Source organism: Mustela erminea, chromosome 9 (genome assembly GCF_009829155.1).
Source record: "Mustela erminea isolate mMusErm1 chromosome 9, mMusErm1.Pri, whole genome shotgun sequence".
Lineage (NCBI taxonomy): Eukaryota > Metazoa > Chordata > Mammalia > Carnivora > Mustelidae > Mustela > Mustela erminea.
In genome coordinates, this window is record NC_045622.1 from 84,331,567 (window position 1) to 84,345,975 (window position 14,409).

At 42.6% G+C, this 14,409-nt stretch overlaps 1 protein-coding gene across 2 annotated transcripts in view; it reads right to left on the reverse strand.

The window, feature by feature from the left end:
- Positions 1-14,409, reverse strand: part of WT1 (WT1 transcription factor) — a 48,630-nt gene that overhangs the window by 24,733 nt on the left and 9,488 nt on the right. Inside the window, exons 4-5 of one of the 2 annotated variants that reach the window (XM_032357599.1) lie at positions 7,572-7,649; positions 6,482-6,532 (exon numbers count right to left, since the gene is read on the reverse strand). In XM_032357599.1, coding sequence (XP_032213490.1) covers positions 6,482-6,532; positions 7,572-7,649 — 129 coding nt within the window. The remainder of the gene's footprint in view (positions 1-6,481; positions 6,533-7,571; positions 7,650-14,409) is intronic. The other variant, XM_032357598.1, reaches the window with a different exon arrangement.

Consider the following 14,409-nt stretch of genomic DNA (forward strand, 5'->3'; position numbering starts at 1 on the left):
GGGGCAGCTGGGTGGCTCAGTCATGAAGCGTCTGCCTTTGGCTCCGGTCATGATCCTAGGGTTCCGGGATCGAGACCCTCGTCGGACACCCTGCTCAGCAGCAAGCCTGCTTCCCCCTCTCTCTGCCTGCCTCTCTGCCTGCCTGTGATCTCTCTCTGTCAAATAAATAAATACAATCAGAAAGAAAGAAAGAAAGAAAGAAAGAAAGAGAGAGGAGGGAGGGAGAAAGGAATGAAAGAAAGAGAGCAAGGAAGAAAAAAACAACCTTCTGCTGACATTCTATCCTCATTGGGCTAGAACCCCTTTTCTTTGCTCCTTTTTGCAGAACTCCATGCAAGCATCTTTGTACAAGTGTCTCCAGTCTATCTTCTCCTAGGATCTCTTAAACCCACCTCTATCAGGCATTCCCCCTCTCCTTCTAACCTTTCCAGAGACAACCACCATTACTAATTGGGTAAATGTTTCCAGGAATTTCTTTCTGCAGATACAAACACATCCTAATAAAAATCAGTGATCACTGGGTGGTGAGGTAACAGATACTTCTTTTCCTTTATGATGTTTGGGTACTGGTCTGATTTTTTAAATACATAGGAAGCCTGCATTACTTTTATAATTAAGGGAGGGGCGTTGTTTTCATTTTGGAAGAGAGTCACCATCTTAGTCTTAAGAACATTATATTTGTGGCTTTGTTTCTAAAATAAAGAGTTAGAGGGCTCCTGGGTGGCTCAGTCAGTTAAGCCCTCTGCCTTCAGCTCAGGTCATGATCCAGAGGTCTTGGGATGGAGCCCTGCATTGGGCTCTCTGCCCATCAGGTTGTCTCATGTTCTCTCTCTCAAATAAATAAAAATTATTAAAAAATAAATAAAAATAATTAAAAATAAAGCTGGAGTAAATGAACTTTTTCACTTTTAATAGGGAAAAAACCTCCTCAAGTATGCAACAGACCCTCACTTCAGAGAAGTGTTTATATGGATGGCTTTTTACTAGCATAGCCTCCATGTCGATGTTTTCCTAGCTGGAGGTTATGATTTTTTTTCTTAGGTAAATGATAGGGAGAAGGATTCATGGTGAGTAGAGGGTCTCAAAAGGGTACAAGATGGGATCACAGACATGAGAGTTGCAAAATAGTCCTTTTTTAAAAATTTTTATTTTAATTTTTCAGTGTTCAAGATTCATTGTTTATGCACCACAGAGTGCTCCATGCAATACATGCCCTCCTTAATACCCACCACCAAGCTCACCTAACCCCCCACCTAACCCCCTCCCCTCCAAAACCCTCAGTTTGCTTCTCAGAGTCCTCAGTCTCTCATGGTTCATCTCCCCCTCTGATTTCTTCCAGTTTGAGATACCACCTTATGCCAGTTAGAATGGCCAAAATCAACAAGACAGGAAACAACAAGTGTTGGAGAGGATGTGGAGAAAGGGGAACCCTCCTACACTGTTGGTGGGAATGCAAGTTGGTGCAGCCACTTGGTAAACAGTGTGGAGATTCCTCAAGAAATTAAAAATAGAGCTACCCTATGACCCTGCAATTGCACTTCTGGCTATTTACCCCAAAGATACGGATGTCGTGAAAAGAAGGACCATACGTACCCCAATAGTTCATAATAGCAATGGCCACAATTGCGAAAATACTCCTTTAGGTCATGAAAGACATTCTCCACGCATCTATTATACTTCTCCTCCCCAACACACACACACACACACACACACACACACACACACACACCCCTTTATGGACAGGCTGGAATCCTACTTCATCTTCATCCATCACCTTCCTCATATCCATCTTGGACCCTTTGCCACCATCTTCCTCTTCTATCTTTCCTGCTTGGTCTCTTTGTTCTTCTGGTCTGAATAAACCTGTCATTTCCCCTCACCTTTACAATACGAATATGACTCCTTACTTAAAAATAAAATAGAGGGGCACCTGAGGGGCTCAGTCATTAAGCGTCCACTTTCGGCTCAGGTCATGATCCCAGGGTCTGGGATCGAGCCCCGCATCAGGCTCCCTGCTCGGCAGGAAGCTGGCTTCTCCCACTCCCACTCCTCCTGCTTGTGTTCCCTCTCTCACTGTGTCTCTCTCTCTTTCTCTCTCTCTCTGTCAAATAAATAAATAAATATTTAGAAAAATAAAATAGAAACATAATATGGAGATGATGTCTATCAGGCCTGAAGTAGTTCTTTAAATGAAATATTTTTTAACAAGTTGACAATATTTTCAAAACACTCTCTAGATAGCTGAAATACAGAACTTGGCAGTGGCTTACAGAAGTTGAAGCCCAATCATTGGCTATAAAAAAGAAAAGGACATAAATGTATATGTATACATAGAAAAAGTTCTAGGGGCACCTGTGTGGCTCAGTTAGCTAAGTGTTCAACTCCTGATTTTGGCTCAGGTCCTGATATCACGGTTGTGGGACGGAGCCCTGTGTAGGGCGCTGGGCATGGAGCTTGCTTGGGATTCTCTCTCTCCCCCTGCCCCTCACTGCCCCTCCCCAAAAGAAAAAAGTCTAAGTGTATGCAACATAATATTAACAGTAATTTCATCTGAACTACTGAGCTGGGGAGGGGAAAGTGGTCATTTCCTTCCCTGTATAATTGTATTTTTTAGGTGTTCTATAATTTATATACCTTACTTAAAAAATTTAAAAAGTTAAATACACTAATTGAATATATGCCCAAAGAGCAAAGGATGGGAAAGGCAGACAGCGGAGGAGAGTTGAAACTAGCAGCATGGAGTGAGAATGGAAGGCAAAGAAGTTCCTTCCCAGGTGCAAGGAGCAGGAGACACAGCTCGAAATCAGTCTCCACCCCAACCCTGACAACCCAGGAGTCCCAGGTTTGTCTTGGCAGTTCAGATCCAAGTGGAGTCCAAGGGAAGACAAAGAACCACTTTCCTGGCATAAAGGTAGCCATTTAAAAGGAGAAATTAACACAGTTTTGTAGGGGGCGGGGCTAGAGGGTTTCACTCAGGAATGCTGATACTCACAGAACTATTTCTCTCCACCTTTGCTCGGCATCCCAAGCTCCAGGAGCCACTTAAAAGCAGGCTATCTATTTTCAAGAAGTAAATCTCTTGGACGAATACCTTATGTTTATGAGCTGGAAGGTGCTGGGCTGTGTATTGGAACTCCCAGCCAGAGAAGACAGTTATCTCTTTTGGCACAGGTTCTCGGGGATGAGACCATGTCTAGCGGGGATTTTCTCCAGATTCGACATCCTTGGCCCTACCAAACCGCACCGCTTCGTTTTCACCATACATCACTCATCGTGAATCTTTCGTTTTTCCTTTCAACCATCCACAGGTCAAATACTGTGTGTTCCCAACCGTCTGTGAACTTCTTGGACCAGCAAAGGGACATTCATTCTGCTCAGCACTCCTTTAACATTTCTATTGTATTCGATTTCCCACTCCCCCTGCCCAACTCCCCAGAGAATAACTTCTTCCTTGTTTTAATAACTTGGACCACAGTCAAGGTTGATGTGTTACTCCATTTTGCAGGATATTTTCTTCAGAAGAGGCAAAACAGAGACTAACGGAGGAGCTGCGGCTTGGGAGCAGCCTTAGGAAATCAGCGGCCGTTAAGAACACACGGGAAAGGCTTTTAAAGACATAAAAAAGCAGGCAACCAATGCAAAAATACCATAAACAGAATTATTCATAAAGGTAGACTAATGCTTAGAAGGAATCCCTGGCAATTTTCTCTCCCAGTGACCCACTTAAAAAATCTAGTTTCATTTGTGAGTGACGAAAAGGGTCAGAGTGAAGAAAGTGGGTTCACAAAATACCTCCTGCTGACTTAAATTGAAATATAATACTCTCCCATATGAGGTCATAAAAGTAATTCTGATCCCAATGGGCACACAGAGATCAGAAAATGAATAAAGAGAGGAGGAGAGAGGAGTAAATCAGGGGCAAGAGTATCTCCTCCTCCCTCAATGTATCATGTTTTCATCTCATTTTGCCCACGCTCGCCCTAAAAATCCCATCCGCACCCACTGTAATAACACTGCTCCCTGACATCTAATGAAAGATGTCTCCAAGGACTTGCTTAGGACACAAGAAAAAAACCCTCTTCTTTTTTAAGTAAAATTTTTCAAGGAAAAAAAGACATGAACAAATATTTAATGGGGGTTTGTCTGAAGTTCATGATCTTTTTAATAAAAAAACATCGGGATAATGTCTCATTTTTATGAGGGATATGGAAATTATCTTTTTTCTCTAAAATAGGAGGCAAACCTCCAGTATTTCTGTTCTATATCTACTGTGTCACCATGATTTTTCTTAGCACTGATTTCAGTGTCAAGACACTAGTTGTGGATTTACGTAAAATAAAATAGTTATCTATCTTCCTTCACGGAGTATTTTTACTCAAATGTATTTTCCATATTAACAGCGTTTTCATACCCTGACAAAAGGAAGTGAATACGACATCAGAGAGAAGGATGATGCTGACCCAGATTGTGTCTCCCCCTGGAGAAAAGCCCAATTTTCTACTGGAATAAAAGATTCAACTGAATTCAGTTCTCGGCCGCCCAGGGGCTTGGAGGAAAGAGCTAAGGAGTAGCCATTTTTAAGAGTGATAAGAGAGAAGGCAAACTATAGGTCACGACACACCAGTGTGTTGTAATATCAATCTACACATCACAACAAGCATTTTATAGTTCACACCGGCTCAGCGAAGAGCCTGCTTCTCCCTCTCCCTCTGCTGCTTCCCCTGTTTGCACAATTGCTCTCTCATGCTCCCTCTCTGTCAAACGAATAAATACAATCTTTAAAAAATAAATTAATTAAAAATAAAGTTCACATTGCTATGTGAACTTGGATTAGATGGCTTAATCTCTCCTCCCTCCTCATCTGAAAGATGGACACACCCTAATATCCTAGGATTGTCATGCGGTCAAAGGTGAAAACATACGTAAGGCCCCTTACATAGGACCCAGTAATGTTAGCATCCACCCTGAGATAGATTGTCGAATCACAAATGGAAGTAGATGACTTACAATACATTCTAAATGGATAAATGTGCAGCGTGAGAGATGTTAGTAAGTTATACAAAGCAACTTTGTTTTCCAAAGAGTTGTTGTTCCGTAGGACCACCTACTGTTGACATTTTATTCTTTTCATTCAGCTTTCTGAATTAAAATAGTAATCAAGAAATACATTTTGGTTCAGAAATCCTTTCCTAAAATGTAAGCATCAGGCCAACAAAAGCTCTTCTAGTTTTCTTTTTATCTTGAAGAGGATCAAACAAAACAAACTATTCGCACTTTATGCTTCATCTTTACAATACAGCTTCTGATTCTCCAGAAAGTGACAAATATCATGTGTCTAAAGACCTTAGAAGGTATCAAAATTATCTCAACTATGGAAAGACCCAGAATCAAACACATGCCAGGATTCCATATCTGTAATTTTTGTAATTAAGCAAACAAACCAACCCTGTACTCCAGCATAAAGAAATTTCAAAAATTGAAACATACTGTTCACTTCACAATCAAGTTCTGTCTACTCTTGTCATTTAATGTGGGGACAATCTCTGAATTCTGAGAAGAGCAGAGAGAAGAAAAGGAAGGGGAAAAGAAAGAAAGGTAAGAGCAAGAAACCAAGAAACATCGGACAAGTTGAGAGCAGGTAGAAAGACAAAATGCTGAAATTGTCAGTAGCCCCTTGGACACAAGTGTGGAGAGGGAAAATTCAAATCAACAGGGGTTTTTGTTTGTTTGTTTGTTTTAAACTTTTGGGTCTTGAGAAAGGAAGTTGAGATTTGGATAAAATAGCAGGAAAAAATGGGGGCTGGGGTGGAGAGAAGGATCTAACAGTAAATCCTGGAAGACTGAAAAACAACTTTGCTGATCACTGAGGGATGATCCAAAAGCCAGCCCTGAGCCAATGAAAGAAAGAGGAATGAGTAGAGGGCAGCCAATTCTGGTGTTCCTGCAGGGGAAATAACATCAAAAGAAATGGCTACAGAAATGTCCCAGGCTGCAGACTATAGGCCCGGGGAAGGCACAGATGTTTAAGAACAAAAAAAAAAAAAAAAAAAAGTTTTTTTTTAAGAATTCTGGCTACAGACTTGGGGTAAAAATCAAGATCTCCCTGAGAGATTTAAAAGCAAATAGAGAAAAAGCAAGTCATGTATGCCTGAAAGATGTGAATGATCTAACAGGGAGATGTATTAATACCACAAATTGAATGTTTTGCAAAACATTCCAGAGGAAATGAGCAGGGCTCCTAGTGCATCATTGCAAAGCTGTTTCCTAGGAGTATGTTGATGAGAAATGTCACCACCTCCGTTTTTGCCCACAGTATGTCTATGACAGATGAGAGGGAGAGAGAGACGGAGAGAACCTTCCATCCCACTGCACCGACTGCTACGCTGGTCACCCACTGTCAGTGCTAACTCCTGCATCACCCCAGGTGCCAGTCAACAAGGCCTACACCATTGACTTTCCCATCATTGTATCGTCCACTCACTTGCTCTGCCCTTCTGTCCATTTCACTGAGCTGGAGCTCCCAGCAGCAACTCTAGAAGAGAAGAAGAGGCGGGGAATGGGGAATGGGGAATGGAGCATGCATGGCTCTAGCAAGCCCCCGGATCCCAGAATCCAATGCAAAGCCCCTCATACACAGAGATGTGAAGTTAGTTGTCTCGTCCAGAGTGCTGGACTTAGTCTCCAGTGCCACCGGGGCTGTTGGTGGAGTGGAAGGCAGCATTAGGGAGCCTGGAAAGAGCCTCTGCTTTGGAATTAGATCCAGGCTTGGAATCCCACCTCTACCACTTACTATGATGGGAACTTGGGAAGTTACTTAACTTTCTAAGCTTGATCTGCTTATTTGGAAAACAGGGTAACCATACCTAAGCCTTACAGTGTTAAGAAGAGTAAGTGAGGGGACTGAGAAAAGCACCTGCTATATTACGGGGACCTCACTGGAGTTGTCCCCTAATGCCCATTGACTCCGACTTGAACAGCCAACAATGAGTTCTTGTACTGTTGAAAGCAAGTTCCACCTGTTTGCCTTTTAAAATCTCCAGGTGCAAAGAATCTCCTCTCCCTATACTGTGTCTTCCTTACTGTGACAATCTATTGAGCACGAAGAAAACCTGTTGGCACAACCAGGTGTGAGCTCATCTGAGTCAGAAGTATCCCAGCATCAGCACTTAAATACGAATTTGGATCCCAGGTATTTCAAACTGAGAGTATTTCTCAATAAGCTAATGTAATAGTTAACATCTATGATATCACCAGCAAAACAAACATTAAGTGAGGTTGAACGGACACAGTTTTGAAGAACTCTAAAACACTCCATAAGTAAAGGCCAGATTACGCCTTCTCAATAGTCTCAACTCTCTTGTTCCGGACACACACAGAAATCCCCTATTTATATTCCTGAAAATTTAATACTGAACACACCCCACCAACTGGGGGAGGGAGGAAAGCATCTTAATTCTACAGAGAGCCATGACTATTTTTCTAAGACTGCATTTCCTTCGTGAGTTAAAAGCGCCTTTTAAATGGTTCAAACAGGTGTATGTTGAAGGGTAACGGAACAGAGAAAACCTTACCCCTTTAAAGTGGCTCCTAAGTTCATCTGATTCCAGGTCATGCATTCAAGCTGGGAGGTCATCTGGTATAAATTGTCACTGTTAGAAAAATATCCAGAGTTAGAAACAGAGAGCTACAAAGAAAGACACAGTTAATAGCATTTTACCTTTTCTTTACAGTGAAAGCCTCCATGTTTTCCAAAATGACAGAATACTGTGAGTCTGAAATGATTTTCATTTCAGCCCACTGATTCCTCAAGGTCACACAGAGCAGGAAGGATGTGAGAGTAATCTGGAAGCCTTTAAAAAACCTCAGCAGAGCAAACACTGAAGTTTCTAAAAAGGTATTAAACCTTTCAGGGGAAGAGGCTAAAAGGGAGTGAAACTCTTGAAAGGCAACACAGGCCGGAGAACTCAACATTAAAGTTAAAAGCCTGGAGCTGAAAGTAAAAAGATGGCAGATTAATTATTCGTGAAAAGGCCAGTAAGTTGTTTGAATCGAAAGGATATGTATCATGTGGATTATGAGGGTCCGAGAAGTCGAAGAGTGATGGCTGGTGGATGGTCTCATACTCAAGGATGTGACAAGCAAAAGAGAAAGAATGGTAGACTATGCACAACTGAAGAAATTCGTCTCTAGAAATTGTATAATCCTGGAACAAGTCAAAAGGAGAGGGAAAAAAAAAAAAAAAAACCCAGCCCTAAGCTCTAAGAAGGAAAATAACGGCTGATCATTTACATTAAGACCCCAAAGGAGAAAGTACACTATCACGTAAACCAACCAGAAGTTGTTCTCTCCTCTCCTCTTCCATTTATCTCCTTCCTAGAAAAGCAGTACATAAATCAACTGGCAGAAATCTCCTTAATTACCAAGCTCTATGTGGAATACATTCAGTCCTGAACTGAAACGGTTAATTATGAAATTTGAGACCCAAGAGATGAATGGGCTGTCTGCGGACCCTCGGTCTAAACACATTACAGAGGAATACCTTCCCTCCACCCTCATGGCAGAAGAGAAAGAGAGAAGCTTTCAGTGTCTAACGTGCGATATCAGACCCCAAACCCAGACCGTCTCCACCTTGTCGTGGTATGCCTTCCTTGAGCAGAGGCAACACCGAATTTTAATTAAGAGAAGGTTTCATCGGGCCAGCCAAACTGGGAGCTTGTAGAGAGGTCAGGGAAATCACAGCAACTTGGGATATTTGGATGCTGTGCTCCCTCTGGGCACAGCCCGATAAATCATGGCAGAGTCCCTTCTGCTGTTCACATAATCACTCGGAAAACGATCTGGAACTCCTTTGTGGTGGGCACACAGGATAAGGAGAAAATCAGATTCCAGGAGGGAATTTTACATATGAGATGTGAAGTGGCTTCAAGCTCCAAGTACGGGTCCTTTCATTAGTCAGTGTGTATCTGGAGCCCATCACTCATCCTCAGTCTGACTGGCTATTATGCTACTACAATATCCTAAAGATCAATGGAAAAAAAAAAAATGATTAGTTTCTCCTGCCGCTTCTCCATTTGCAGTAGCGGCCCGTGCTGGTCTGTGCCACTACGTTTCGCAATTCCACAAATTCTTGCTGTAAGGCCGATGTAATTAATTCCTGAAGGACCCCCAATTTTTATTAGAAGTGCCAGCCCTGCTGCATTTAACACAGAAGAGTTTCTTGAACTTTCTGTGGGCTGACAGCTCATTAATAAGCATCCTCCTCCACAATCTCTACTGGTTTTTGTTCTCTTGCGCCTTTTCATCAAGCAATCCATTTATTAATCTCGCCATTAATCTCAGCCAACAGGCATTGTATTCCCCCGGCAGCTCTGTATTTTTGTCACTGATTTTTAAAAAATTGTTCACCAACTAAAATCACTCAGCTCCGGTTGACAATTTTCCTAGGCCCTATTGGGATGTGGGATCTTTCTGAAATTATTTCATCCTTGCCTACGACGAAGACCACCATTTTCAAGAGGGCCGAGAAGGGAGATGAGGGACAGAAGTTTATGTGTATGGGTTAATGAGCACCAAATATCTAACTTTATGATTTAGGAATTTTCTCACACACTTAGGGAATAGTCCAATAGATTCGTAAGGGTCTTTATCAGGAAGTACCGTGAAGAGAAAATATTTTAAGGTCATTTTCTCAGCCCCAAAAAAGCAAACTTTCTCAAATATACAGTCTATGTCTTACATAAGTGTATCTTCCTAGCGTGTGCTTAATAAATACACTGCACAGTAGGACAGCTACTGCTTAGACAAAGCTGTCGAGTACTTGAAATACGCTAGCGCCACACACTGAAATAAGATGTGGGTTATTTTTTAAAAGATTTTATTTATTTATTTATTTGAGAGAGAGAAATAAAGAGGACAAGCAAGGGCAGGGGAAGAGAAGCAGACTCCCATGGAGCACAGAGAGGAACATGGGGCTCGATCCCAGGACCCTGAGATCATGACCTGAGCCAAAGTCAGATGCTTAACTGACTGAGCCACCTAAGCACCCCAAAATTTTGACTATTTTAGAAATAGAATATTTTAAAAATTAATTTCACGGTCTTATTTTTTAAATGCAGCTACTAACAAATTCCAAATTCCAAATTCTATATATCTATATCTATCTGTATCTATCTATCTATCTATCTATCTATCTGGCTTGCATGGGTTTTATTGGTCAGTACTGCTCTATAAGTTTTAGGACCTTGAGCCAATCAGTTTAGCTCTCTACTGTACCTCAGTTTTCTCATCCGCCAAATGGAAATCTTAATCTCCATCAGTCTAACTTTACAGGGATTTGGTAAAGCCCTAAAAGTAGCTCTTTGAAGGCTATCCAGATACTATATTTTAAATCTTCTAAAGTATCTAATTTTTCAGTGCTTTTCACACATCCTCAATATGCCCCACAACTTGGCGAGGCAGGTATAGTCATGATCCCCATTTATCAGAGGATGACTGGGGCCCACAGAAGTGCCTGGCGTTGGCTTGCCTGATGCCCCCCAGCCCACCTGCTGTACCCCTCTGAAGACATCCTGGCATCACTTGGCCTGCAAGCTCATCCTCTACCACTTAAATAGCAGGAATCATAACATAACAATAATACAGACAGGTCTGGAGGGGAAAGAGAGCATGCTCCAGGAAGCAGAGTGACTTTCTGTCTCCAGAAAGTTCTAAGAGGCAAGATGCCCAAACACATCCTTTTCAGCCAACTAAGAATAGTATGCCAAGATTACAGGAAACACTTCTTGTTTTAGTGGTCCCGATAGCTCAGTTTGCGAATCCTCTTGAGGGGAGAGAAGTTGGGAAGGGCGATAGGGAAGACGGACTTGTGGAAAATCCCCAAACTACGAATCGGTTTCCTGAGTCCAGTGATAGGATCGGAGCACCATTTTAACCACATCCTGCCTTCTGCTGGCTGGGGTTCCTCAGAGCCTCAGTCACTTAGCTAGGCTGGCACAACCTCTTCATGGAAGTCAATGACAACATGGCAGTAACTGCTGTCAGGGAGGAGACAGAATGTGAACCCGAGCTAAAAATACCAAGCCCGGGCATGCTCCAGCTCTGATTTCTTTGGGCCATCGGTCCACACCTAGCTTTCATCATGAAAACCCACAGAAAGAGGCAGAGCTGGTCAGGAAATATATGGCCTCTGACAAATAAAGCATCTAATTATTAAATAACCACTGTAGGTGTCGACCACTTCATTCCCAGAGGAGATCAGATAAGCAGGTGGTTTGGCTCAAAGCAAACCACAGTGGTCACGTAGGCATTTCAGCTACTCTGTCTGTTCGGAAGTGAACTCTGAAATCGCAGGCCGCCAAAATATATTCCACAAGTCATGGTATCCTTTATATTTTTAAGTAGATTTTTTTTAAGGGCCCTTGTTTCCTATGTAAGAAATGTTTGAAGTTGGAAGCAACGGAGAGAGGAAAGAAACTTCTATAACTGGGATTAATGCAAGTTGGAGTAAAATAAAAGGAAGTCAGTCCTAGCAAAAAGAGGAACTTAAAAGGAAATCGGTAGTAGATCATATAGAGTTTGTTTTGGCCTGGACTGCAGTATTATTGAGTTCTCGACCTCCACAAAAAAGAAAGGAAGGGGAAAAAAAGCCCTTAGCTATTATCTGAGCTGGGACTCCCCCACTCTTCAAATGCATGTGTAATTCAAGTACATGTTCATCTCTAAGTGTGTTTACTACATTCAGCAGAACAAGGTAGAAAAGTTCATGTCGCCACTGGCACAGAGCTGTCGAACCTGGCTAAGGTTGGGGTCTTGTCTGCCAGATGGTGGCTGACTGACAAAGGAGCACTTTGGTGGAAGTAAAGAACCCCACAAGGAAAAAAGAAGAAGAAGAAGAAAGCAAGAATTAAAAAAGAAAATGCCAACCAAGAAAAATGCAGCTAGAGCTGGCATCTGGGATCAGAATTCACGATGGCCAGCTTTTGCTGCAATAGCTCTGCCCCACACCAACAGAGGGGCCCCTGTGGGTTCCCCCTACCTGATAACCAGGACGCAGACACAGAGGCTGCAGCCAGACCTCCACGCAGCCCTTCTCCTGCGTTCTTCCCTCCAAGGCGCCATGGAGGCTGCCTGTTGAGAAATTTCTGCCCAGCAGGCCATGATGAATAATTATTTTACAGTCAATCTCTTGGTATTGTTATTTCTCTCAAGCTCACCAGTTAACCAAAGAAAAACCCACTGGGGATTCAACTTCTATTAATAAACACTTGGTCAGCACAAAAGTTGCAGGAATATTTGAAACTAGATTTTTCCCCCTCCCTGGAGACAAGTCCATTTCGAGCCTTTGGTTGTGATAACACTGCCCACCCCTGGAAACCATTTCAGACTTTCTGCCTTCATGCCTACTGATGCAGGAAACAAATACCAGTATTGTCTTAAGTGAAACTTTACACCATGTAAAGTGTTCCTAGACACACAAGTGAAAAGAGGCATTCGAGATTGTCACTTTATTTTCTTGGACATGAGCCGTCGCTCTGATTCATGTCCATGTTGAAGGCCAACCTCAATGGTTGATAATGGATTTCCCGGTGACCTGGATTCCCCAGAAATTCTATGGCTGCTACGGAAGTCTCACATGAAAAACCATCCGCTGCGAAAAGCCTCCACTATCAACTGCATCGTTTGTGAATCATCAATATTCAATTAGCAATATTTCAATCAGCAGTTACTGCTTCCCAAGTGGTTTTACCCACTAAATGGCGAAAGGAAATAGGCTCATTTAAATTGGTAGCGCAGTTGCTAAAGAAGGATGCGCAAACCTAATAAAAGAGCCTAAGAAAGGAAAGGACTAAAATAGCTATAAACAAACAAACAAATAAATAACGTGTGGGGACTATTTTTCAAACACAGGGCACAGAACTCCTTTTCTCTCTCTCTCTCTCTCTTTTTTTTTAGATTTTATTTATTTATTTGAGAGAGAGATCATAAGTAGGCAGAGAGAGGAGGAAGTAGGCTCCCCGCTGAGCAGAGACCCTGATGTGGAGCTTGATCCCAGGACCCCGAGATCATGACCTGAGCTGAAGGCAGAGAGAACCCACTGAGCCACCCAGGCACCCCCAGAACTCCTTTTCAAAGTAGCTGTGAGTATCAGCCCATGAACTGGGCAGAGTCAGGGATGGGGGCTCCAAGGAGGTCAGCAAGCGGTGAAGTCAGAAGGGTTTGTGGAAGAAGATTCATAGGAAGTAAGCAGGGAAGGCCCCGCTAGCTCCCTGTTCTAGGTAGAAATTAGGACAAATTTGTGCTTAATGAGAGTGGATGCATTACTCTCTCCCCTCAGGAGAGTCAAGTGGATTAAAGAAGTGAATACTTGGAAAGTGCCTCGAAAGCTGCCTGGATGAAGGAAGTCTATATGAGCCTTTGCTCTGCATATTTACCAGCAACAGTGCTGCTACAGACTATACACGGGGAACATTCCAGGGGAGTGAGTGGCTGGAATCCCTGCTTGATTCAGAGCACAGATGGGTTTTGAAGTCAGAGAGACTGGGGATCAAGTCCTGGTCTTGATTTTGACTTGCTGTGTGACTTAAGCCAGTTATTTTGAGTCTCTGAACCTACTTCCTCTTCAGGAGAGTGGAGATTCAAGCATCTACAAAGAACTTAGAACTAAATGAAGGAACTGAGTGAAGCATTTAGCTCAGTGGCCAGCAGCTTATAGTCAGCATGCAATAAACCCTCACAGTTTACTCACTTTTCCCCCAGCTATGATCACTGGTCCCCTAGGGGCTGAAATCTGGTTTCAGTAGCCTTAGCGACCTTTCGAAGGACCTCTACCCACCTTCAAAATGGAAAGTGGCAGAGAGGATGGAAAAAACCATCCTCTAGCACCTCCCATAAATTGACTGGGGACATTATTCTATTGACTCTTGTGCCCATCTACACACAAGGGGGCACAGCCGCAACTCCTCAGATCTGTTACCTGAGAGAGAAGAGAGAATCACTGGACAGTTCCCTCCTAACAAGAAGAGAATATTGAGAATTTCCTCAAAACAAATTCATATTGCACACTGCATATATATATATATATATCATTACCTTTATTTCATGCTGGGAAGGAAGATTAAATTCAAGATTGGAGAGACAGAAGCTTTGGAAGGGCAGTGGGGAAGAGGCTGGGCAGGCTGCCCCAGGGGGTCAAGTGCAACAAGGCAAACGAATACAGGCAAGCCTTTCCCAGGAGGTCCCAATTTTAGACAGAAGGGAATGGAGCCAGGGACCAAAGAAGCACCAGTGAACTCTAAAACCCAAATGTTATGCCATTCGGTGATTAAAATTTAGTCCTGTTTCCTATGCTTTTTCAAAAACTGCATTCACAAAAGCATTTCAATACCCTTTCAGACTTTTTTTAAGAGTGAA